At 36.6% G+C, this 27,910-nt stretch overlaps 1 protein-coding gene across 2 annotated transcripts in view; it reads right to left on the bottom strand.

Moving 5' to 3' along the window:
• Positions 1-27,910, bottom strand: part of IQCB1 (IQ motif containing B1) — a 76,873-nt gene continuing 48,963 nt past the window's right edge. Inside the window, exons 11-15 of one of the 2 annotated variants that reach the window (XM_033211060.1) lie at positions 24,228-24,370; positions 22,436-22,584; positions 15,844-15,975; positions 2,759-2,915; positions 1-800 (exon numbers count right to left, since the gene is read on the bottom strand). In XM_033211060.1, coding sequence (XP_033066951.1) covers positions 571-800; positions 2,759-2,915; positions 15,844-15,975; positions 22,436-22,584; positions 24,228-24,370 — 811 coding nt within the window. In that variant the 3' untranslated portion in view covers positions 1-570. The remainder of the gene's footprint in view (positions 801-2,758; positions 2,916-15,843; positions 15,976-22,435; positions 22,585-24,227; positions 24,371-27,910) is intronic. The other variant, XM_033211061.1, reaches the window with a different exon arrangement.

Genomic DNA, 27,910 nt, shown 5'->3' with positions numbered 1-27,910 from the left:
TAGTTCTCATAGTTTAATAGAAAGAATGCATTTTTTTGGTAGGTAGTTCCTTTTAGAAATAACAAAATAGAAAATGAGTTCAACCACTGCTTTATAGAAAATAGGGAAATGTTCTTCAATTGAGCATTTCTTTTCCTCACATTAATAAAGTCTGCACACATCTCCTATGTTAATAGGAAATAGGAATTTCAGATAACAAATGTGAAAAGTTGAAATAATCCTGACAAATTTTTCAAATCAATTGTTGAAAATATTTATTTAGAAAAAAATCTTTAGTTGGAAAACAGCAGAAACCAAAGAAAAACACACTTCATGTAAACAACAGAACACTATGCTAAGTTTAGTTCTACAATAAAAGCCACATAAATCTGTGTGTGGGCAAGGATGAGGATACAGAGAAAAGAAAAAGAAAATTGAGAGAGAGGTAGAAGATAACTCTTTGCTTACTGCAGGTCTTGTCACCTCTGGAAAATAATAAGTTAGGATGGCCCTAGTCTACTAGCATGCCAGAGGCAGAACCAATATAATCTCCTAAAATATGAGATTTGTGTCAATTCTTAGGGTAACTCACTAAGGTGGTTTGGTTCCACCAATGAATAAAGTTTCTAATTCTACACTAAGCTCATCCTTTGGAACATCAATCTCATCTCCAGATTCTTCCCCAAGCTTCTTCCACCAGGGTGCTTGAATGTGCTTCAGGGTTGTGAGATGGGCCTGCTTGGCCTTGGCTGCCACAGGCCTGGATCTACTTAGGAAGAGCTCAGGTTCTTTGCCTTCTGCCTCCTTTAGACTTGGTGCCTCTGTAGTGGACAGAAAATAAATAGATGAGAACAAGAGTCCTACGCCAGGCAGGTAGGAACTTGGAAGTTACAGAGCTGTAACTCTGTAGGCAGAAACAGCATTCCAACTCTGAATGTATTACTTTTGAGACAGGGTCTCGCTCTATTGCCTAAGCTGGAGTGCAGTAGCATGATCACGGTTGGCTGCAGCCTCAACCTCCTGGGCTCAAGTGATTCTCCCACCTCAGCTTCCTAAGTACCTGGGACTATGCCACCATACCCAGCTAATATTTTTTTCTTTTTTGTAGAGATCTCACTATGCTGCCCAGGCTGGTCTCAAACTTCTGGACTCAAGCAATCCTTCTGCCTCAGCTTCCCTAAATGTTGGGATTACAGCCATGAGTCAACATATTTGGTCCATTTCTGTTTTTTTTGAGATAGAGTTTTGCTCTTGTTGCCCAGGCTGGAATGCAATGGTGCGATCTCAGCTCACTGCAACCTCCGCCTCCTGGGTTCAAGTAATTCTCCAACCTCAGCCTTCCGAGTAGCTGGGATTACAGGCATGCACCACCATGTCTGGTTAATTTTGTATTTTTAGTAGAGATGGGGGTTTCACCATGTCGGTCAGGCTGGTCTTGAACTCCTGACCTCAGATGATCTGCCTACCTCGGCCTCCCAAAATGTTGGGATTACAAGCATGAGCCACCGCGCCCAGCCATTTCTGTGTTTAAAGGAATAAAAAAAGATGTAGATTTTTGTAAGATGGTTTATTTATTTATTTTTATTATTATTTTTGAGACAGAGTCTTACTCTGTCACCTACGCTGGAGTGCAGTGGCATGATCTCTGCTCACTACAATCTCCGCCTCCTGGGTTCAAGCAGTTCTCCTGCCTCAGCCTCCCGAGTAGCTGAGATTACAGGCACCCGCCACCATGCCCAGCTAATTTTTGTATTTTTAGATGGGGTTTCACCATGTTGGTTATGTGGTCTCAAACTCCTGACCTCGTGATCCGCCCACTTCGGCCTCCCAAAGTGCTGGGATTAGAGGCGTGAGCCACCTCACCCAGCCAAGATGGTTTATTTAAAGAACAGAAACTTTCATAGAACCTCGTCCTATAGATGAGAGGCTCAGTTTCAGCCATTTATCCAATTTCAAAATATAAAATTCCCAAGTAGTAGCCATTAGAGAAAACACTGGTCCTTTCTGTTCACATACACTAAAGAAATCCAAGAGGCTAACTGAAACACAGGGGCTTCATGGATGGGATCTCTCGTTAAATGGGTCAGTGGTTATGATGAATTAATTTTTGTAAAAGTACTTCATTAAAAATTATAGGCCAGGCGCAGTTGCTCACGCCTATAATCGCAGCACTTTGGGAGGCCGAGGTAGGCAGGTCACAAGGTCAAGAGACTGAGACCATCTGGCCAACATGGTGAAACTCTGTGTCTACTAAAACTACAAAAATTAGCTGGGCATGGTGGTGCTCATCTGTAGTCCCAGCTGAGGCAGGAGAATCATTTAAACCTGGGAGGCAGAGGTTACAGTGAGCCAAGATCACGCCACTGCATTCCAGCCTGGCAACAGAGCAAGACTCCGTCTCAAAAAAATAAAAAAAAATTATACAATGCGCTACAAGAGAATGACACTGTAACTATTGTCATCATCTACTTTAAAATATGACCAAAAGCTTTTCAGATTACATAGTAAAAGATGGCGAGTACGGCTCAGCATCTGAAATTAATAACTTCGGGGTGACACATATAAATGATGGCAAGGCTTCGGGAAACAGGTAAGAAAGAGGTTATAAAATCCGCATCATTTGAAAACATTACGTGCTGGTCTGATCTATGTAGAAATTTCCTGAGGTTAGGGGATGAGTTAAAGATGCTTACTAATGGTTTCCTTCTAAAGGTTTTGGATGTCACAAACCTTGCATAGGTTGTTCCTTTTAGAGAACAAAAGTAAAATGAGCACATACTCATTAGCTGTTCAACGTTGGTGCTGATCTGTGCCATCAGAGCTTCTCTGTGCTGCTGGGCTCGCTCTTCCATGGCCCTGCCCATGAAGTAGTGTTGCAGTCGTTCTTGAGCTTGGGCATGGAGCTCCCTACTGACCACATCTGACATTGCAGAGCCCTGGAAACACAGGACAGAAAAACTTATCACAAAGAGGACATAGGTATCAAAGTACCCCACCACTTAGCAGAGGTTTTAGAATGCTTAGCTGTCTCTCATTTTATCAATTCAATCTTATGATTGATATCTATCTTGTACTCTTATGCAAGTATTAGTCTCTTAAAAGTTTTAGATAAAAATAATGGTGTAGAAGTTTTTTGTCTTTCTTTTGTGTATGTGACCATACTTTACTTTCTCAGACACTGTGGAATTATGGAAGAGGAGATAAAAAACAACTACAAAAAACAACCTGATTAAAAAATGAACAAAATACAATCCTGTGGAAAAAAAAATGACTTGAATAGACATTTCTGCAAAAAAGATAAAGAAACGGCCAGTAAACACATGAAAAGATGCTCAAAATCACTAATTAGGAAAATGCAAGTTCAAACCATAAGGCATAACTTCGTATCTATTAGCTACTATCAAAAACAACGACTACAACAAAAATAACTAATGCTGACAAGGATGTACAGAAACTGGAACCCTGTGTGTGACTGGTGGAAATGTAAAATGGTACAGCCACTATGGAAAACAGTATGGCAGTTCCTCAAAAAATTTTTAAAAAGAATTAGCATATAATCTAGCATTTACATTTCTGGATACTCACCCAAAAGAATTGAAAGCAAGTATACAAACAGATATTTGTACACACATGCTCACAGTAGCATTATTCACAATAGCCAAAGGGTGGAAGGAACCCAAGTGTTCCTTGGATAAACAAAATGTAGTATACATAATGGAATATTATTCAGCCTTTAAAAAGTAGAAAATTCTGATACATGCTAAAACATGAACCTTGAAGACATTATACCAAGTAAAACAACGAAGTATGATTCCACTAATGAGGTACTTAGAGTAGGCAAATTCATAGAGACAGAAAGCAGAATGGTGGTTACCAGGAGCTGGGTAGTGGGGGAATGGTGAGTTAGTGTTTAATGGATGCAGAGTTTCAGTTCTGCAAGATGAAAAAAGTTCTCAAGATGGATGGTGGTGATGGTTGCACAAACAATATGAATGCACTCAATGCTAGCAAACTACATTTAAACATAGTTAAAATGGTACTTTTTACATTTTATCTATTTTACCACCCTGAAAATAAATAAATTTAAAAAATATAGGTACATGAGGCCACACAAAACTTACTGTATCAGAATTTCTTGGGGTGTGTGGGGCTTGGGTATATAATCTTTATAAAGGCGATTAAATTTGTAAACGATTAAAACTGTTAAAAGCAGTATGTCCTCTCTACAGAGCTTAGGAACTGATTATCTATTTATTGAAGAGAAGGCATGCTTCTGTCTGTCTTCATTCTATCTCTGCTTTAAAAACTTTCAGTTGTGGTTCTGCCCCTTTCTCCAATTAGGTTCTGGTGCTTGGCTAAGGGAGGAGTTGCTAATATGATTGATCAGCACTTAAGAGATTCGTTGGCCATATACACCATGGAATACTATGCAGCCCTAAAAAAGGATGAGTTCATGTCCTTTGCAGGGACATGGTTTATGTCCTGGAAGCTGGAAACCATAATTCTCAGCAAACTAACACAAGAACAGAAAACCAAATACTGCATGTTCTCACCCATAAGTGGAAGTTGAAAAATGAGAACATGTGGACGCAGGGAGGGGAACATCACACAGTGGGGCCTATTGGGGGGTGGGGAGCTAGGGGAGGGATAGCATTAGGAGAAAAACCTAATGTAGATGACAGGTTGATGGGTCCCAAACCACCCATGGCACATGTATACCCATGTAACAAACCTGCACATTTCGCACATGTATCCCAGAACTTAGAGTATAATAATAACTAAAAAGAAGAGATTCATTGGCCATGTTTTATTGGTGGCCAGGCTGATTATTTTTAAAAGCTCAGGACCCCTAACATTTTTTTAAGCACTTAGGTTAAAAGAACTTTATTAAAAATGCAGCTTTATTCACTCCTCAGCAAATGTACAAGAACAGAAATTATAACAAACTGTCTCTCAGACCACAGTGCAATCAAACTAGAACTCAGGACTTAGAAACTCAATCAAAACCGCACGACTACATGGAAACTGAACAACCTGCTCCTGAATTACTACTGGGTACATAACGAAATGAAGGCAGAAATAAAGATGTTCTTTGAAACCAATGAGAACAAAGATACAATATACCAGAATCTCTGGGACACATTTAAAGCAGTGTGTGGAGGGAAATTTATAGCACTAAATGCCCACAAGAGAAAGCTGGAAAGATCTAAAATTGACACTCTAACATCAAAATTAAAAGAACTAGAGAAGCAAGAGCAAACACATTCAAAAGCTAGCAGAAGGCAAGAAATGACTAAGATCAGAGCAGAACTGAAGGAGATAGAGACACAAAAAACCCTCCAAAAAAATCAGTGAATCCAGGATTTGGTTTTTTGAAAAAATCAACAAAATTGATAGACCGCTAGGAAGACTAATAAAGAAGAAAAGAGAGAAGAATCAAATAGACACAATAAAAAATGACAAAGGGGATACCGCCACCGATTGATGGTAGAAATACAAACTACCATCAGAGAATACTAAAAACATCTCTATGTAAATAAACTAGAAAATCTAGAAGAAATGGATAATTTCCTGGACACTTACACTCTCCCAAGACTAAACCAGGAAGAAGTTGAATCCCTGAATAGACCAATAGCAGGCTCTGAAATTGAGGCAATAATTAATAGCCTACCAACCAAAAAAAGTCCAGGACCAGACAGATTCACAGCCGAATTCTACCAGAGGTACAAGGAGGAGCTGGTACCATTCCTTCCGAAACTATTCCAATCAATAGAAAAAGAGGGAACCCTCCCTAACTCATTTTATGAGGTCAACATCATCCTGATACCAAAGCCTGACAGAGACACAACAAAAAAAGAGAATTTTAGACCTGTATCCCTGATGAACATCGATGCAAAAATCCTCAATAAAATACTGGCAAACCGAATCCAACAGCACATCAAAAAGCTTATCCACCATGATCAAGTGGGCTTCATCCCTGGGATGCAAGGCTGGTTCAACATACTCAAATCAATAAACGTAATCCAGCATATAAACAGAACCAAAGACAAAAACCACATGATTATCTCAATAGATGCAGAAAAGGCCTTCAACAAAATTCAACAGCCCTTCATGCTAAAAACTCTCAATAAATTCAGTATTGATGGAACATATCTCAAAATAATAAGAGCTATTTATGACAAACCCACAGCCAACATACTGAATGGGCAAAAACTGGAGGCATTCCCTTTGAAAACTGGCACAAGACAGGGATGCCCTCTCTCACTACTCCTATTTAACATAGTGTTGGAAGTTCCGGCTAGGGCAATCACGCAAGAGAAAGAAATAAAGGGTATTCAGTTAGGAAAAGAAGAAGTCAAATTGTCCCTGTTTGCAGATGACATGATTGTATATTTCGAAAACCCCATCATCTCAGTCCAAAATCTCCTTAAGCTGATAAGCAACTTCAGTGAAGTCTCAGGATACAAAATTGACGTGCAAAAATCACAAGCATTCTTATATACCAGTAACAGACAAACCGAGAGCCGAATCATGAGTGAACTTCCATTCACAATTGCTTCAAAGAGAATAAAATATCTAGGAACCCAGCTTACAAGGGATGTAAAGGACCTCTTCAAGGAGAACTACAAACCACTGCTCAGTGAAATAAAAGAGGACACAAACAAATGGAAGAACATACCATGCTCATGGATAGGAAGAATCAATATCGTGAAAATGGCCATACTGCCCAAGGTAATTTACAGATTCAATGCCATCCCCATCAAGCTACCAATGAGTTTCTTCACAGAATTGGAAAAAACTGCTTTAAAGTTCATATGGAACCAAAAAAGAGCCCACATTGCCAAGACAATCCTAAGTCAAAAGAACAAAGCTGGAGGCATCACGCTATCTGACTTCAAACTATATACTACAAGGCTACAGTAACCAAAACAGCATGGTACTAGTACCAAAACAGAGATATAGACCAATGGAACAGAACAGAGCCCTCAGAAATAATACCACACATCTACAGCCATCTGATCTTTGACAAACCTGACAAAAACAAGAAATGGGGAAAGGATTCCCTATTTAATAAATGGTGTTGGGAAAATTGGCTAGCCATAAGTAGAAAGCTGAAACTGGATCCTTTCCTTACTCCTTATACAAAAATTAATTCAAGATGGATTAGAGACTTAAATGTTAGACCTAAAACCATAAAAACCCTAGAAGAAAACCTAGGTAATACCATTCAGGACATAGGCATAGGCAAGGACTTCATGTCTAAAACACCAAAAGCAACGGCAACAAAAGCCAGAATTGACAAATGGGATATAATTAAACTAAAGAGCTTCTGCACAGCAAAAGAAACTGCCATCAGAGTGAACAGGCAACCTACAGAATGAGAGAAAATTTTTGCAATCTACTTATCTGACAAAGGGCTAATATGCAGAACCTACAAAGAATTCAAACAAATTTACAAGTAAAAAACAAACAAGCCCATCAAAAAGTGGGGAAAGGATATGAACAGACATTTCTTAAAAGAAGACCTTCATACAGCCAACAGACACATGAAAAAATGCTCATCATCACTGGCCATCAGAGAAATGCAAATCAAAACCACAATGAGATACCATCTCACGCCAGTTAGAATGGCAATCATTAAAAAGTCAGGAAACAACAGGTGCTGGAGAGGATGTGGAGAAATAGGAACACTTTCACACTGTTGGTGGGATTGTAAACTAGTTCAACCATTGTGGAAAACAGTATGGAGACTCCTCAAGGATCTAGAACTAGAAATACCATTTGACCCAGCCATCCTATTACTGGGTATATACCCAAAGGATTATAAATCATGCTGCTATAAAGACACATGCACATGTATGTTTATTGTGGCACTATTCACAATAGCAAAGACCTGGAATCAACCCAAATGTCCATCAGTGACAGACTGGATTAAGAAAATGTGGCACATATACACCATGGAATACTATGCAGTCATAAAAAAGGATGAGTTCATGTCCTTTGTAGGGACATGGATGCAGCTGGAGACCATCATTCTCAGCAAACTATCACAAGAACGGAAAACCAAACATCGCATGTTCTCACTCATAGGTGGGAACTGAACAATGAGATCACTTGGACATGGGAAGGGGAACATCACACACTGAGGCCTATTATGGGGAGTGGGGAGAGGGGAAGGATGGCATTGGGAGTTATACCTGATGTAAATGACGAGTTGATGGGTGCTGATGAGTTGATGGGTGCAGCACACCAACATGGCACAAGTATACATATGTAACAAACCTGCACGTTGTGCACATGTACCCTAGAACTTAAAGTATAACAAAAAAAAAAAAAGTCACAATATTTCTCCATTGTTTCCTTTTAGAAGTTTTATAGTTTTAGGTTTTGCATTAGGCCTATGATCTACTTTGAGTTAAATTTTGTATATGAAGTGATGTATGGCTTCAAGTTCAAATTTTTTAATATATGGATAGCCAATTGCTCCAGTTTTTCTACTGCATTAACTGTGCATCTCTGTCAATAATTAGTTGGCTATACATGTGGATTTATTTCTGGATTCAAGTCTGTTCTACTGATTTGTTTTTGTATCTTTGTATCAATATCACTGTTTTGATTCTATAGCTTTATAATTGCAATCAGGTAACGTCAGCCCTCCAACTCTGTTCTTTTTTGCAGTTACTTAGCTATTCTCTTCTAGGTCCTTTGTATTTCTATATGAATTTTAGAATCAGTGTGTCAATTTCCACAAGAAAACCTGATGGGATTATGATTGTGCCGAACGACATTCCGCCTTGTTCCTAATCTTAGAGGAGAAACATTCAGTCTTTTGTCATTGAACATGATGTCAGTTGTAGGTATTTCATAGATATCTTTCATCAGGTGGAGAAAGTTTTTTCCAAATTCCTAGTTTGTTAAGATTTCGTTCTTGGGGTGTGTGGGGTGTCAGGACTAGATGTTATATTTTGTCAAGCTCTTTTTCTGCATTTATTGATATAATAATATGATTTTTCTTAGTCTGAGTCTGTTAATATGGTAAATTATACCTGAGATAAACTTTACTTGTTCATGATATACTAGCCTTTCAACATATTGTTAGATTCAATTTGCTAAATGAGTAACTATTTTGAGATTTATCCATGTTGTTAAAAGTTTTAATGTTTAGAATTTTGAGATAAATGTTCATGAGGAATATTGTTCTGAAATTCTTTGCTTGTAAGGTCTCTGGTTATGGTGTCAGGGTATTGCTGGTCTTATAAAATGAGTTGGAAAGTATTTCCTTTTCTTCAATTTTTTATGGAATTGGCATTATTTCCTTCTTAAACGAATCAGTGAAGCAATCCAGCCATGCAAGTTTTCTTATGGAGAGGTTTTCAGCTACAATTTAGTAGATATATAGATATATGAGATTATTCATTTTATCTATTCTCGGGTGAACTGTGGTAATTTGTCTTTTGAGGATTTGTCTATTTCATAAAAATTGTTGTATTGGTATAAAGGTACTAATATTCCCTTATTCTTCAATATCTGTATAGTCTCTATTGGTGTCACTTCTCTTACCTCCTGATGTTGGTAATTTATGTCTTCTTTTTCCTGATCAGTCTGGCTGCAGTTTTATAAATTTTATCGATCTTCTCAAACAATCAGCTTTTAGTTTCATTGATTTTTCTCTATTGCTTTTGTTTCCTAGTTTATTGATTTCCCTTTGATCTTTATTTCCTTTCTTCTGCTTACTTGGAGTTTAATTTGCTCTGTTTCTAGTTTCTTAAGTTACAAGCTGAGGGTTTTTTTGTTTTTGTTTTTTAATGAGAAAGGAGGGGCTGTCTGTTTGTTTGATTTTTTTAAAGAGACATGGTCTTGCTATGTTGCCCAGGCTGGAGTACAGTGGCTATTCACAGACACAGTCATGGACCACTATAGCTTTAAACTCCTGGGCTGAGGAAATCCTCCCTCCTCAGCCTCCCAAGTAGCTGTCACAGGCTACTGTGCCCAGCTCTTTGAGGCCTTTGATTTGAGACCTATCTTCTTTTTAAAATACAGGTGTTTAGTGATAAAAATTTCCTTCTAAATACTGCTTTTGGGGAATCTACAAGTTGTGAAAGGTGAAGTTTTCATTCAGTTTGAAATACTTCATAATTTCCCTTTTGATTTCTTCTTTGAGCCTTTGGGTATTTAGAAGTGTGTTGTTTAGTTTCCATATAGTTGGTAATATAACCAGAGATATTTCTGTTATTAACTTCTAACTTAATTCTATTGTGGGCAGAGAATATACTTTGTATATATATATATTTTTTAGTTTATTGAGATTTATTTGATGGTACAGAACATAGTCTATCTTGGTAAATGTTCTATGTGCAATGTTCATTAAGAAGAATGTTATTTGGTGAAGTTTTCCAAAAATGTCAATTAGATCAAGTTGTTTAATAAGTGTTGTTCATATCTACCATATCCTTGCTGCTTTTCTGCGTGCTTGTTCTATAAGTTGTTGTTGAGAGGGTTATTGAAATAATTGTGGTTTTATTCCTCATCACAGTTCTATCAGTGTTTGCTTCATGTATTTTTTTATTGTGGTAAAATATACATAAGATTTATCATTTTAACCATTTTTAATTGTACAGTTCAGTGGTATTAAAGTACATTCATATTGTTACATGACCACTGCCACTGTCCATCTCCAGAACGTTTATATTTGCCCAAACTGAAATTCCATACTCTTTAAATACTATCTTCTCATCCTACTCCCCAACTTCTACTCCTGAAAACCACAATTCAATTTTCTATTTCTATCAATTTGCCTTCTCTAGGTATCTTAGATAAGTGGAATCAGATAATATTTGTCCTTTTGTATCTGGCTTATTTCAGTTAGCATGTCATCAAGGTTCATTCATGTTGGCTACATGTATTTTGGAGCACTGTTATTAGGTATATAAACATTTAAAATTCTTATGTCCTCTTAATTGATTCCTTTATCATTATACTTGTTCCACCTTTTTTCATATTTAAAGTATGTTTCTTGTAATCAACATATAATCAGGCTTTTTTATTCAGTCTGCTACTCTGCTTTTTAATTGGGGTGTTCAGACCATTTTTAGCTATTGTAATTACTGACACAATCATGTTTGAGTCTATCATTTTGGTTTCTTTTTGTCCCATCACTTTATTTTTCCTCTTTTTCTGCCTTTTTTGATCAAGTATATTTTATGATTCAATTTCATCTCTTTTGTAGGCTTATTAGCTATTTTATTATTAGTTGTTAGCTATAACTCTTTGTTTTTTAAATTTTAGTGGTTGCTTTAAGGTTCATACCATACATGTTTAACTTATAAATCTACCTTCAAATGATAACATATCACTTCATATATAGTATAAGAACCTTTCAATAGTATAGCAATCCCCCAGTTATCCAAGGTTTCACTTTCTGTGGTTTCAGTTACCTGCGGTAGAGTACAATAAGATATTTTGAGAGAGACAGAGAGACCACATTCATATAACTTTTATTACAGTATGTTATTATAATTGTTCTACTTTATTACTGTGGTTGTTAATCTCTTACTGTGTGTAATTTATAAATTAAACTTTATCATAGGTATGTATGTATAGGAAAAAAACATGATATATACAGGGTTCGGTACTATCGGCAGTTTTAGTCTTCCATTGGGGGTCTTGGAATGCATCTTCTGAGATTAAGGGGGGACTACTGTATTTTTACCCAAATACAGTCATGCCTTGCTTAACGACAGGAATCGGTTCAGAGAAATGTGCTGTTAGGTGATTTTGTCACTGTGCGCCTGTCATCGAGTGTACCTACACAAACTTAAATGGTATAGACTACTACGTATGTAGGCTATGTGGTATACCCTATTGCTCTTAGGCTACAAATCTGTACAGCATGTTATTGTACTGAATACTGTAAGCAATTTTAATGCAATGGTAAGTTTTTGCATATGTAAACATATATAAATATAGAAAATGTCCAGTAAAAATATGCCATTACAATATTATGTGACCACTGTTGTATATATGGTCCAACACTGACTGAAAATTCATTATGTGACACATGGTTGTAATTACCATTTCCAGTGCTCTTAATTTCTTTATGTAGAGCCAGATTTCTCTCTGGTATCTTTTCCTGGCATCATTTTAAACAGAAATGTTAAGTGTTTTACACCTTGAAGAACTTAACATTTCTGATTTACATTCCCACCAACAGTGTGTTTAAGTGTTCCCTTTTCTCCACATCCTTGCTAACATCTGTTGTTTTTGACTTTGTAATAATAGTCATTTTAACTGGCATAATATGGTTATTTATTATGATTTTAATTTACATTTCTCTGATGATTAGTGATATTGAGCATTTTTCATTGTTTGTTGACCACTTGTATGTCTGTTCATGTTTCTTGCCCACTTTTTTTTTTTTTTTTTTTCTGAGACAGGGTCTCTCTCGGCCGCCCAGGCTGGAGTGCAGTAGCATGAACATGCCTCACTGCAGCCTCAACCTCCTGAGCTCAAATGATCGCCCCACCTCAACCTCTCAAGTAGCTGGGACCACAGACAGGCACCACCATGCCTGGCTAATTTTTAAATTTTTTGTAGAGACCAGGTCTCACCATGTTGCCTAAGCTGGTTTTGAATTCCTGGGCTCAAGTATTCCTCCTGCCTTGGCATCCCAAAGTGCTGAGATTATAGGCATGAGCCACAGCATCTGGCTTTGCCCACTTTTTAATGTTTTCTTTTTCTTCTTGAGTTGAGTTCCTTGTAGATTCTAGATATTAGCCCTTTGTTAGATGTATAGCTTGCAACTATTTTTTCCCATTCTATAGGCTGTTTACTGTTGATTGTTTATTTTGCTGGGTAGGAGCTTGCAATATAGGCATGTAAATGTGCATTTTTACTCCCTCAATCTATACAAATAAAAATAATTTAACATTCCAGAAATTTAACATCTTATAATAGTTTATATTATTTTATAATAACATTTCTGGAATGTTAAATTATTTTTTGGTAGTGCAAGTGTACTGGTGATCAAGTCTTTCAGCTTTTGTATGTCTGAAAAAGCTTTTTTTTTTTAACAATTTTTTTTGCCAGGTACAGAATTCTAGGTTGGACAACTTTTTTTCCTTTCAATACTTTAAAGCAAGGTATCTTCTTGCTTGCACTGTTCCTACTGAGCAATGTAATTTTTGTCTTTATATAGCATTTAAAATTTTTTTTGTTTTTAAGATTTTCACTGTATCACTGGTTTGACAATTTTGATTATGATATTCCTTGGCACAGTTTTTTCCATGTACCTGTGCCTTAACTGGTTTTGGTACGGGCTTATCATCTTTAGTTTGGAAAGTTTCCAGCCATTATTTTTCTCTACATTTCCTTCAGGGATTCCAATTTTTCATTTATTGGGTCACTTACAGTCCCACAGCTCAGTAATGGTCTTTTCAAATATTTTTCTCTTTTTTCCCTCTCTGTGACTCATTTTGTGCAGTATCTACTACTACGGCTTCACCTTTATTATTAATTTATTATTAGACTTCCATCCAGCAAAGTCTAATCTGCTATTAATTTGATCAAGTATATTTTTCACACCATACTTTGAAGTTTTTATCTCTAGGAGTTTGATTCAGGTATTTTAAAAATATTTTCCATATTTCTACTTGACTTTTTGAACATATAGAATACAGTTATAATGACTGTTTTAATGCCCTTCTCTGCCAATTTTAACATCTATGTAATTTCTGGGTTGGTTTGATTGAATATCCTCCTCATTATGGGTCCTATTTTCCTACTTCCATGCATGCCTTTAATATTTGATTAGCTGCTAGACATTATGACTTTTACCTTGTTAGGTGCTGGATATTTTGACATTTCTTAAAATTTTGAGTCTTTTTTTGGAATGCTGTTAAATTACATGAAAACATTTTAATCTTTTTTTGACTCTTGATTTTATAATTTGTTTGGCAGAATGGAGCTGTCTAGGCTAATCATAATCTACTATTAAGGGAAGGTCTTCCTGAGTACGCTTCACAATACCCTGTGAATTATGAGTTTCTCCAGCGTATTTGATGGGAACAGGCACTATTCCTGGAACTATGTGAGTTCCAGACACACTTCCGTCTTACCTTTTCAGATGACTGTTTGGAAAATTTGGCTTTAGATAATTTCCTCACATATACATGCTGATTAGTATTCTGGAGAATACTTAAGGGGTAGATTCTGTAGATATCTGGGGTTCTCTCTCTTTGCAGCTCTCTTTTGCTCTGGTACTCTGTTCTATGAAGTCTAGCTTCCTTGGTGTCACCAGACTCTCAGTGCCATCTCCTTAACTCAAGGATTCTAAAGAGCTCTTCTCTTCCTTGAGCTATGGCCTAAAAACTCTTTCAAGGCAGCAAGCTGGGGTAATTATAGGGCTCGCTTTGTTCCCTCTCAGAATTATTGTTCTTTGTTGTGTGATGTCCAGGGTCTTGAAAACGATTATCTCATACATTTTTATCTGTTTATGTTTGTTTCTTTTTCTGGTTGTTTCAGGCAGGAAGTAAATCTAGTCCCTGTTACTTCATCTTGGCCAGAAACAAATGTCAGAACTTTTTCCACTGTCTACCTCTTTATGGTAATCACAGAGGGCCTGACATAGAAGGGTGGTTTTTTCCTCCTCTCTTTCTCCACAGACTCCATTAGGTTTTGGGTCCCTAAATCCAGATTAGCAGGAGGGGAAAGTAAGAGGGCTTGCTTACACTTCCTGGACTAAGCTATGCTATCCAATTCAGGTTTTACCATTGCTGTGTTCCAGTGATTACCAGATACATGCTCAGCTACTAATATATTTATACTTCATTTCCATTTGTATAGTGGTTTTTGTTTGTTACAAAAAGTCCTTTCATTTTGGGAGCTCTGGAGGAATGAAAGGGTGAATGACAGGACTGCCTAAATATCACATCAAACCTCTAACATCAGTTATCCAGAACCTTCAGATTTGAGAAGTGTGTGTGTGTATCTGTGTGTATGTGTATGTGTGTGTGTGTGTGAGAGAGAGAATGAACTCAGGCACAAACACCACCACCACAATCACAACAAAACTCATGAAAAGTACCAAGATACACTATGAGTGGTTGGTTCAAATGAGGGAATAATTCTGATAGATTGAAATGTATAAACTGCCAACTTTGTCTATAAAATTACAGAAGTGTGAAAGCATGGGAGAAGCTGTAAGAGTAAAGAAAGGAGAAGTAATCAGCAAAGGTGCAGGTGATTAAAATTAATGACAGGAGTGATGAGTTACTCCCAAGGCAGAAAGGGAAATGACCTTTGGAGACACATAGGAGTAGATGGTCAAGAATTCAGGTGGGAGAAGTGAATAACATGTGACCTGCAATACTGTGGTCATAGAAGGTCAAAGATATGGACATTTCTATTGGGATAAAGGTGCTAGCAGTATTTTTGTGGTAAGATCATAAGAGGCAAATAGTCAAATGCTATATCTTATTGGCTTCTGGAGGTACATTAGCAGTCCAACAAATGTAAGAATGAATAATCATTGATTGACAATTACATATACTCTTTCTGGAAGGTTCAAAATCGTTCCAGTTTTACTGTACTATTGCAAAAGAAGCAATGAACAAGTCTTATTGACGTAGTATGGGAAAAAACTGATTTAAAGCAGAGTCTCCTTCACCACTGACTATACCTCTATGGCTATGTAACTATAAAAAGATATACCATTACTTCTATGGAAAAGTCAATGCATTACCTTATACCAGCAATAAATGTACACACACACACACACACACACATATATATGAGAGACACTGTTTTGTTGATCAATATCATGCACTGGAATAACGTAATACTGATATGGCACAGAAGCCTACATACCAAATGTCTTCTGACATAGTCATCCACTTTTTGCTTCAGTTCAACTCGGCGTGCATCAGTGAGTTCTTGGAGTCCTCGCCAAGGAGCAAATAGTTTCTTTTTCTTATGGCACTTTGCTAGGAATTTAAGTGCCTGGAGGAAAAAAAAAATTGAAGGTTTGTGATTTTTCTCCCCTAACTAATAGAACTATTTTCTCACTACAACATATGGTAGTGACCACACTGCAATATTGATTAACTCTGAGTGTGTATAAGGAGGGGAATGGAACTGTGACAAGATGCAGGAGAATAGTGATTTTGAAAATATACAGTCTTCTGTAGTGCTTTTTACAAGGATATAGTAACGTACTATTTGTGCAGTAAGCAATGAAGAGGAAAAAAAGCAATAGATTCTAGTCTCAATTCTAGTCCCTTATAAACTATGATTCTGGGCAAGTCACTTGATCCCTAGAGGACAGATTCTATGTCTATAGAAAAAAGGGGCCTTAATTCTACACAGCCTACAGGATTGTAAATACCTAGGAGACAGTATATTTCTGTCTGAATTATTTCCCATGTCCTTCAGAATGGACTCTGGTAAAAAGAAATTTTGTAATAGGCATGATATGAGACAAATTTGCAATTATTCTTCCCAATTGTTTTCACTCTTCTCGTGTCTTTGTTGTTTTTATTTTCATCAAAGTTACATGTTCACATTATTTAAAGCAGGGGTCAGCAAATCATTGCCCACAGGCCAAATCTAGCCTGCTGCCTGTTTTCATAGGGCTTGAGAGCTAAAAATGTGTGTGTCGTTTGGTTTTCGTGTTTTTGTTTTGTTTTGTTTTTTCATTTTACATTGTTAAATAATTTAAAGGGAAAAGAATATTTGGTGGCATGTAAAATTATATGAAATTCAAAATCTAATGTTCACAAATAACTTTTTTTTGAGATAGAGTCTCGCTCTGTCACCAGGCTGGAGTGCAGTGGCACAATCTCAGCTCACTGCAACCTTCAACCCCCCAGGTTCAAGCAATTCCCCTGCCTCAGCCCAGAGTATCTGGGATTACAGGCGTGCACCACCGCACCTGGCTAATTTTTGTATTTTTTAGTAGAGATGGGGTTTCACCATGTTAGCCAGGCTGGTCTCGATCTCTTGACCTTGTGATTCACCTGACTCGCCCTCCCAAAGTGCTGAGATTACAGATGGGAGGCATCGCACCCCACCTCTACAAATAACATTTTACTGGAACACAGCCGTGCTCATTTGTTTACTATTGGCTATGGCTGCTTTTGTGCTATAACTGAATACATGTGACACACTGCATGACCTGCAAAGCCTAAAATATTTTATTATATAGCCCTTCCCAGAAAAGTTTGCTGATATAACTCTATCGTTTAATGTGTCAGTTTCATAAGAATTACTAGAATGCTATTGTTTAATTTGTCAGCTTCGTAAGAATTACTAGAATTCTTACTAGAGTTACCCATTTACCCTGTCCCCTGACTCAAGGGCAACAATTTAATTCAGTTTATTCTTTTGACATTTAGCTCCATCTATTTTTCTGTGATTTTTTTTTCAGATATAGGTATTACCTATTGATTTTCTTGTATGAAATGTATGAATTTAGCTTTCACTTGCTTCTACTCCCCATCCGTCCTATATTATTACATCATAATTTTAGTTAAATTAATGTTCAATGTTTGCAAAATTATGACCACATAAAGGCTATTCACTTTTGAACAATATAGTATACTATAATTACTTTTCCTTCCTTGCACATTTTTATCTTCTCTGGAATTATTAATTCTCTTTTCTCCCATGCTTTGTTTTCCATACTACCAATTATATTTTATAAACTCTGCCCTAATTTTCAACACATTAAAATACATCCGGCATTCTATCAAATTCATTTTCTTGGACACATTTTCTGGAGCTTCCTGACCTGCTCTCTATACCTTGGGCATAGCTGTCATCCTGTGGTCTCCATTCACCATCATCTCGGTGACTACTTTTCATCTTTCCCTTGTGTTTCTTGGATTACATGTTGCTTTCTTTCTCAGGTTATTCCCTCTTATCTAAAAATGTCTTTGGTCTGTCCTTATCTTTAATTAATAATTTGGTTGGGTATAGAATTCTAGTTGGAAATCATTTTCCTTAAAATATATGACAGTCTCACTTCAATACTTTTTAGCTTCCAATGTTGCTGTCAAGAAGTCCTTTTGTTCCTAGTACACCTCACAGTATTATGAAACAAATGTGGAAGTGTTTCTGTCACTGTATTGGACACTTAATTGGTCCCCTTAATCTAAAATTTGTGACATTCAGTTCTGGGAAATCTTCAGTTATTTGACTTTCTTCTGTTTTTTCTTGTTCTTGATTTCAAATGTTTGGCTGTTTGACCTCCTAGACTGGTAGTCTTTTCTATCCATCTGTTTTTTTATTTTTTAAATTAAAGATTCTACCTTTTTTTCTTTTTCTAATGATATTTCATACGTTGACCAGGCTGGCCTAGAACTCCTGAGCTAATGCCATCCTGCTGTTTTAGCCTTCTGAGTAGCTGGGATTACAGATGTGTGCCTCTGGCAAAATCTTTTTTCCTTGCTTTCTGTGAGATTTCTTTAACTTTTCTCCCACAGTCCTTTTATTAGTCTTTCAGTTTTCCCTGTCGAATTTTATTGTGTTCCCTTTTATATAGTATCTTGGTTTTGTTTCATATATTATGTTTCCTTATCTCTCTGTGGATATTAATAACAGATTAAAAACATTTTTTCCTTATACCTGCAATGTTTCTATTCTATCAAGTAGTTTTATTCCATTTGTTTTGTCTTTGGCTTTCCTTAGATATTCAGTGATAATTATTTTTTAGTTGATATTTAAGAGTGGGCACTAGGAAGTGGTTTAGAAAATTTCCCTAGTACCCTTTACTTTTTTGGTATCTTTTTAAAGACAGGGTCTCACACTGTCACCCTGGCTGGAATGCAGTGGCTTGATTATGGCTCACAGCAGCCTCAACCTCCTGGGCTCAAGTGATCTTCCCACTTCAGCTTCCTGAGTAGCCAGGACTGCAGGTGTGCGCCACCAAGTCCAGTTAATTTTTTGTAGAGAAAGAGTCTTATTATGTTTCCTAGCCTAGTCTCAAACTCCTGGACTCAAGTGATCCTCCCGCCTCAGCCTCCCAAAGTGCTGGGATTTACAGGCGTTGAGTCACTGTGCCCGGCCTTGTTTTCAGTATGGTACTTGAGTTTTCAACTGTGCTTGCATCCTTCTTTTGAGACTCTCTTCTTTCCTTCTATTCTCCCCTTTCATTGATTTTTCTCTTTTAGTAAATTTCCTCAATTTTTAGCTACTGGAGAAACAATGCCTCTGTTTTTGCATCAAGTAAGAGAGGAACAGAAGGTGGATAACCGTTCTAGCCTTTCTTTTCCTGCCGAGGACACTAATAACTGGTTCTTCCTGAGGGACAAGTTCATTGAAAGGATATTCCTACTCCTTTATATTACTTTTTTTTTTTTTTTCAGGCTGGATCTCATTCATATTGTCCAGGCTGGAGTGCAGTGGTGTGATCACAGCTCACTGCAGCCTCAACTTCCCAGGCTCAGGTGATTTTCCCCACTTCAGTTTCCTGAGTAGCTGGGACTACCAGTACATGCTACCATGCCTGGCTAATTTTTGTATTTTTAATAGAGACGAGGTTTTGCCACATGGCCCAGGCTGGTATATTGCTTTCAATGAGGCTAATGAATTATTTCCCATTTTTTTCTTAGCAAGGTCAGTAGCAGTGCCAACAGAAGTATAATGTGAGTCATATAAGTAATTTTAAATTTTCTAGTAGTCACATTAAGAAAATAAAAAATGGGCAAAACAATATTTACTGAGTTATATAAAACATATAACTCAGTACACACAAAATATTAGTATTTCATCATGTAATCAATATAAAAAAGTATTAATGAGATACTTTACACTTTTTTTCATGCTACATTTTCAAAATCTGTGGGTATTTTATACTTATGACACATTTCAATTTGGACTAGCTACATGTCAAGTTCTTCATAGCCAGCTACATATGCTTAATGATTCTTTTATTGAACAGTGCAGGTCTCTAGTGTGTCTTAGAAAAGGATACTTTAGGCCAGGCACAGTGGCTCACACCTGTAATTCCAGCGCTTTGGGAGGCTGCAGCGGGAGGATCACTTGAGCTCAGGAGTTGGAGACCACCCTGGGCAACACAGTGCGACTTAATCTCTACTGGAAAAAAAAAAAAAAAAATTAGCTGGGCCTGGTGGTGCAAGCCTGTAGTCCCAGCTACTGTGAAGGCTGAGGCGGGAGGATCTCTTGAGCCTCGCAGATCAAGGCTGCAGTGGGCTATGATTATTGTACCACTGCACTCCAGCCTGGGAGACAGAGAGAGATTCTGTCTCAAAAAAAAAAAAAAAAAAGAAAAGAAAAGGATGCTTTAAAAATATGGCAAAATGTATCCTTTATTGACTATTGCCTTGCTATAATTTTCTCTATTTTTCTATTTCTTTTCTCAGTGTACTTTCCCATTTTTCTTTCTCTTTTCCTTCTTTGAAAGTAATTCTTGGCCAGGCATGGTGGCTCACACCTATAATCTCAGCACCTAGGGAGGCTGAGGCAGGAGGGTCGCTTTAGCCCAGGAGTTCAAGGCTGTGATGCACTGTGAACACACCACTGTACACGGGTGACAGAGTGAGACCATGTTTCTTAAAAAAAAAAAAAAAAAAAAAAGTAATCCTCTTATTTCCTTTTCCATTTTGGCTAACTTCGCTTTGACTTCATCTTATTTTTACTAATGAGATGCAAAGACTATAAACATGACCTTGACCCATCCCTTTTTGCTCTTAAACAGAGACTCATTCCTTTTTTTTATTGAGATGCAAAGACTATAAACATGACCTTGACCCATCCCTTTTTGCTCTTAAACAGAGACTCAATTACCTTTTTTTAGCAGATATGAGGCAAATGCGACTAATCTTCCTTTCGTGCCACTGGAAAGTATAAAAGCCAAAACAACTTTGCCTTCATAGCCTTCAGATACATTCTTATAATGACCCCTACTTTTTTCTCTAAGAAATGGTAGGCAAACCAGGATATTTCACTTTATAGTAGAGGATCCTTTTACAAAGTATTTAGGGTCATCTAAATCAGGCAAGGTAGTAAGTCAACTTAATAAGGGCCCACCTAATTCTATGACAGGGAAGACTTTAAAAAGGAGGTATTTATGAGTTAAAAGTGTTAGAAAGAAGCCAAAGATTCCTCCAAAGGAAGTGTCTCCAACCCTGATATCAACTGGTTAATCCTTAGATGACTTTGTTTAGCAGAAGGTAAATATCAGGAGTATGTGTGATTCAGTGATGGTGCAGGACTGTTTGTTGCACATACAACCTGAGATCCCCAGAAGAGTCTGAAGAAGGAGTAGGAGGCAGGCATCTCTTCCTATTTCTCTAGTATTTATTCTACTATGTTTTTGGATGATTAAAAAAGAAAAAACTTTGTAAAAAGTTAATGACAGAGACTGTTCAAAATCTATCACAGTAGAAAACTGAAATTGACCTAAAAATTCAATAAGGGATTGTTAAGCTAAATGCTATAGGACCCGAAATCCTAATATGAAAGTTAACCATGTATAAGAGAATAACTGGATGTTAGGAAAACTGGTCATTAAATTTTAAAAACCACCTTGTGCTATGCTTTTCCAAGGCAACAAAATAGTACTATGTTCTAGAGAGATCACAGAAAGATTGCTATTTAAGAATATGAGGCTGGGCGTGGTGGTTCATGCCTGTAATCCCAGCACTTTTGGAGGCCAAGGTATGCAGCTCACGAGGTCAAGAGATCGAGACCATCCTGGCCAATATGGTGAAACCCAGTCTCTACTAAAAATACAAAAATTAGATGGACGTGGTGGTGCCTGCCTGTAGTCCCAGCTACTCAGGAGGCTGAGTCAGGAGAATTGCTTGAACCTGGGAGGTGGGGGTTGTAGTGAGCCAAGATTGCGCCATTGCACTTCAGCCTTGCAACAGAGCAAGAATTCGTCTCAAAAAAAAAAAAAAAAAAAAAAAATATATATATATATATATATAATTCTACAATTAAAATGTTATAATGATCTAAATATACCTAATATCTGTGCATTAAAAAAATCAAATATCACATGCTGCACTTGCACAGAACTTTGTAATTTACAAAATACATTCCCATGAATTAGGGTAACTGATCCATATAACAACTGAGTGAAAAGGGTAAAGGTAAACATCTATTCATATATCAAGCACATGTGATGAGCTGACAACAATAAGACTTAGCTCCTTATTCCTGAAGAACTCACAGCCCAAGTAAGAAGGGAAATAATTAACAAAACAACATTGCAGTATAGTAAATGATGTACAAGGTTCTAAGGTAGTACTAACGACTGAGTGTCTAAACCAGCTTGGCCAGAGGTAAGGAGGTTTTCTTTTACAAAAGAAAAAACTAAGGCTCAAGAAAACTAAGTGTCTTGATTAAGGCTTTACAACAGGTAATTAGCAAAGTCAGGTTTGAACTCATGTTTTTGCCTCTTGATTCAGAGCTCTTTTCACTACATTAGACTCACTGCTCTTTGAAGTGTGACAGCTGCTTTATACTCTGTGAGAGACTGCCTCTGTTGGTGAAAATTTTTCCTTTCCCTGTACCCTCTCCAATGTTTCTGGATAATCAATGCTGATTTCTCTTCCATTTCCCGATAGTGTTTCTCCACCTGACCTAAAAAGATGATAGACACTATTACAACATACTCACTGCTATGCTTTCTTAAGTTCTGGAATCAGGACAATGATAATAATAATCTTGCTTTCTTTTTATTTTTGTCAATACTGTTCACTAATTTTCCCAATTCTATTATTTTACCATGGTTCTAAGATTTTAGAAACAAAGCTTTCCCAGATTATGCAGCCTCTTTAGAGAAAGAACTCATATAATATTTTTGTGGTAGAGTAATAATAAAATGGCTGAAAATCCAACACTAAAAACATTAAAAAAAAAAACCAAAAAACAAGAATCCTAAGCACACGATTAAGAAGTCATTCAGTACCATCAGAGGGAAAGGGCAAAATGTGTGTATGTGTTCTCTCTACATGCTTCCAAATTTCTCTTAAGTCACTCAGTCAGTTATATAGATGACTTTCTTCTTGCTTTCTTGGAGTTGCTCAGCATACAGCCCAGGGTTCACAGTACATACATGACAGAATAAGGCACTAGAATTGTTAATAAAAAGGGGAGTGCATTTGGGGGAGTATAATAAACTGATATAATTTAATGATCAATTGGATATGGAGGTTAAAGAGGGAAAGGACTCTAGGATGTCTCAAATGGGAAACTGAGTAAGTTACTGGTGCCATTACCTGAGATGGGGAATAAAGGAAAAGGAAATCTGAGGGGTAAGATAATGACTTTGGTGTTTGGGTTGCCTGTGGATATCCAGGTAAAGCTGGATCCAATAGGCAGTTGGTACAGAGGTGTGTTATTCAATAGAGTAGACACTATCCACAAGTGGTTACTTGGGTTAAAATAAAGTAAAATTAAAATTCAGGTACTTCAGTGCACTAAGCACATTTCAAATACTCAGTAGCCATCTCTAGCCACTGGCTACCCTACTGGATGGTACAGATGTACAACCTTTCATTTTTGTAAAAATTTCTATTGGGCAATTCTCCTCTAAGAGCTTAGGAGAGTAGGTGAAGACAGAGACCAGATCTGAGACTGCTCAGCACTCAGTTGAGAGTTGAGCTGTAGTTATGGATGGATACCCCAGGAAGAACAAAATGACAGGAATAAGGTGAGGATGGAATCCTAGAAAACATCTATATTTAATGGAGATGAAGTGAAATAAAAGGCTAGTGAAGGACCCTGGATTGAATAACAAGAAGACAGGTAAAAGAACTTGAAGATAATATTGAAACCACTAAGACCTCTCAGACCACACCTTATTATTAATTTCAGCTTAGTCTGTCAAAGGCAGAAAGAAGATGTCACAACATTTGTACTAAGGAATGAGTTAAGTTCTGATGGCAGAATGTGATAATATTCCAACTCCTTATTTCAGTTCAAGAAGTATCTTTGTGTCTCTAACAGCTATCTTTATGCATAAATTTTTATGTTTCACTAAATTATCTGAAGGATAAGAAAAAAAACCTGGTGGGCAGATTGTTCATCATCAACGAATAGGTCTGAATCAAAAAAATAGTAACCGTTTTTGAACTCAGAAGATTTAATAAAGTTTATCTAAAAAACAGAGAAAAAGGGCAAAAGTCCAAATTTTTAAAAAATCATCATATAGCTAGAAAACTTGGTTTGTTAAAAGATAACCTAAATATTCTTATGTTTATAGAGTTGATACTGCCACTCACCTGGATGAACTATTTCGAGCATACTCAGTCGCAATTCTCGAGAAAGTCTCATGGCTCTCTGTCTTTGAAGCTGCAATCGTAATTTGAGGTCCTCCTCTTCCTTCTGCCTATTTATCTCCAGCAACATCTTTGTTCGTTTAGATCTGTGATGGAAACAGTGTGTTATACATAATTTTCATAAATCATATGAAAAATGCATAACCTTCCTGGTAATCAAATAAATGTAAACAGAAAAAATTTTAAGATAATTTCTAGTGTTAATAAGGTATGATAAAATAGCCTGTCATCTGCTGCTGTTGTGCAACCTTTCTGGAGAAATATTTGAATATACGCATTAAAAGTCTGGAAAAATATTTGAAATATATAAATAAAAAGCCTTAAAAGTGATGACCAATTAGTTCCATTACAAATAATTTTCTTAAGGAAATAATCAGATATATATGTAAAAACTTCTGTTCAAAAATGTTCTCCACAGTATTACAACAGTAACAAGTTGAAAACAAACTTTGTCTCACAACAGGGAGTTGGATAAATAGATACTGGTTCATTCACCTGATGGGATGGGATTATATGAACTATAAAAAATAAAATGTTCGAAGAATATTTAGTGACATGAGAATATATCAATGATCTAATGTCAGGTAAAAGGAAAATCAGGATATAGAAGGATGAGATCAAAATTGTGTCAAAAAATTTACATTTACTTGCACAGAAAAATAAATAAAAAACATTAAAATTTCAAGTGATTTTTACTGCATGATGTGATTACAGTTGATTTTCATTTTCTTCTTATGCCTATTTCTCAATTATTGACAACTGAACATTACTTTTAAAACTGGTTATGAAAATTTTCATGTGGCCACATTTTATATAATTATCATTTCTGTATTACCTGCTTTTATTCAGCAAAATTTCTCCTTAGCCATTCCCATCTAGTTTTTGTTGCTTCCAGTATCACTATGTAAGGAGACTACAAATGTCAGTTCACAGTAAATATACTCAAAATGCTTTCAGATACCCACAGAAAAAGAAAACGAGGATTAGAAGAGAGACAGAATAAACTAGTTTAAACTCTATAGACTTAATTTGACATGTGTCTCTCCCAAGAACATTTTCTCTTAGATCTTTTTTTTAAACTGTATTCTTAGAATTAAACTGTAAACAATTGTGGTACCTTGGCTATAGCTTAATACTCTTAATAGCCAGACTTCATTATAGTATAATTAGAGAGGATTATTATGATTTTTCAACTGAATTTTCAACTCAAAATAGTTTATTTTGATTAAATTGTTTTGATAAAATGTTGTGTGCCTGTGGTTGTTTCTCATAAATTCTTCCATCAATTACAACTTAAATTTTCTCTAGCTTTCTACTTAGGACAGAGTAGAGAATTTGTTTTGAAACTTCTTTCTTATCTCTCTTATGGAAGATAGAGAAGACCTCAAAAGTGCATGTGTGTCAAAAGGTTCTAGAGAAGATCTAGGGCTAGTTGAATAGTTCTAAATGTCTCTTGCTCTTTGTGAAAGCTGGAAATGAAGTAGATAAGGGCCTCTCCCTTCCCAAAGAACAGCTGATAGCATCTTGCCTGTTCTACAGAACTCCTTCGCTTCAAAACTTCTGGGTTATACAGCATGCAGATAATAATGTTTTATCTCTTACCCATTCATAGAGAGTAAAAGAGAGCAGGCACTAAACACAGCCTCCTTTTAAACTGGTTTCTAAAAAACTACCTCTGTGGCTCAGCGCACTGGCTCACACCTGTAATCCCAGCACTTTGGGAGGCCAAGGTGGGTGGATCACCTGAGGTCAAGAGTTCGAGACCAGCCTGGCCAACATGGTGAAACCCCATTTCTACTAAAAATACAAAAATTAGCCAGGTGTGGTGGTGTGTACTTATAGTCTCAGCTACTTGGGAGGTGAGGCAGGAGCCTGAACCCGGGAGGTGGAGGTTGCAGTGAGCCAAGATCGTGCCACTGCACTCCAGCCTGAGTGACAGAGTGTGACTCCACCTCAAAACAACAACAACAAAAAACTACCTCTGTTTCAAACTTGTCTAATTGACTATAGATTATAGTGTTTAATACTGCATCATCAATATTTTAAATACCATTTCATACTATTAGTATGAAAAATATAGTAATCATTAAAATTACATCTGTTAGAATATTTAATCTGTCAGAAAACTGGGTTTGGGAAACAATTTAGGTATGTAGGCTACGAAATATGGCAAAAATGAAAAGACTATGGAGCATGAAGGTGGAAGTAAAGTACAAACCAGAAAGGACAAAAGTGAGATTTGGTGATTTAAATAGGGACTAAATTGTAAACAGATGTGCTTACTGGATTCATGTTTTACTTTCATGTTTGAAAACATTAGGAACTGATGTGATTTCAAATGTAATCTCCCCATTTATTATTAAATAACATCTAGTTATTTTGTTCAGAATTTCTATAATCACTCAAAAATCAAACAACTATTCTTCCAACTGGTTTCTTTGTAAGAATTAGTAGGCACTGGACCACCTGGCCTCTGTATTACACTTCTGAAAATAAAATGACTGATCAGATGTCATATTCTGAAAATAAGTAAATCCCATGATTTACATTTAATCAGTCTGAATTTTTACCATTAAAGTGAGAGTTGACCAAACTTTCTGCTGCCAAGACACTGTGCCTCAGAGGGAGAGAAAAAAGATACTATTCTGCATTTAAGAAGCTCAGTTTCAAGGTGAAATCAACAAATTTAATTAAAACACTTAAAAATCAGCACTGTGATAGAGGTAGGTAAATTGTAAGGTTTCTCTAATAGAACTAGAGCAGCTGTTAGCTGCTTCAGAAAACCTTGCTGAAGAAGAGTACTTAAGAGGCAATAAAGTTTCTGAATATGAGAAATGACTAAATAAAAAAGAAACCACTATGAAAGTGTGTTAGCAAGGGTATGATTATAAAAGAACGCCTCTTGCTGAATCTAAAGAACACTAATCAATCTGAACCCATAAGTGTGACTGGTGGGCAGTCCCTCCCCCCAAAACCAGGGGAGGGGGAAATTACTGAGATAAGACCTGAGCACAAAAAGACAGAAATAACCTTTGAAAAAAAACCAAGCTATAAAGGAAGCAAGAGACATTTGCATGAACTGTAACAACTAATAGAAGAGGGAAGGTGCTGAACTGGAGCAAACTGAAAATTAAAAAATTAAATAGAATCCAACAGGTTAGAACTACATTTCAGTATATTCTGGAACCTCAAATGCAAAAATACTGGAAAAGTAACAAACACAAAATGTGAGACTTAAATAATTTTTGCTTCACCGTTTATCTTTTTTAATGGAAATCTTTATAACTCTTCTGGTCACATAAAGAAAGCAATGGAATTTCTATTTTAAAATAATGGAATATTAGATTCCATAGAATTTTTCCACTTAGAAGTGGAAAAAAATCTGTAATCCTGGGCTACTTTTAAATAGAGATTTTAATATTGAAAGAGAGAGTATATGAGCAAATTTGGCAACTATTGTGGGACTAAACATTAATGCTCTGAATCCATGTATAAGGGTGCCTTTAAATTTAAGATGCCAGATAACTAAGGATGATAGCAGGTAGAACCCATAAGTAATACTTACTCTATCTGAATTCACCACCAAAGGCAATACCAAGAGCACTTCAGATGCTCTGGGTAGAAAA

The sequence above is a fragment of the Trachypithecus francoisi genome, unplaced genomic scaffold (assembly GCF_009764315.1).
Source record: "Trachypithecus francoisi isolate TF-2019V2 unplaced genomic scaffold, Tfra_2.0 Lachesis_group0, whole genome shotgun sequence".
NCBI lineage: Eukaryota > Metazoa > Chordata > Mammalia > Primates > Cercopithecidae > Trachypithecus > Trachypithecus francoisi.
Note: the sequence above shows the minus strand (reverse complement) of the source record. Positions and strands in the feature narration are given on the sequence as shown.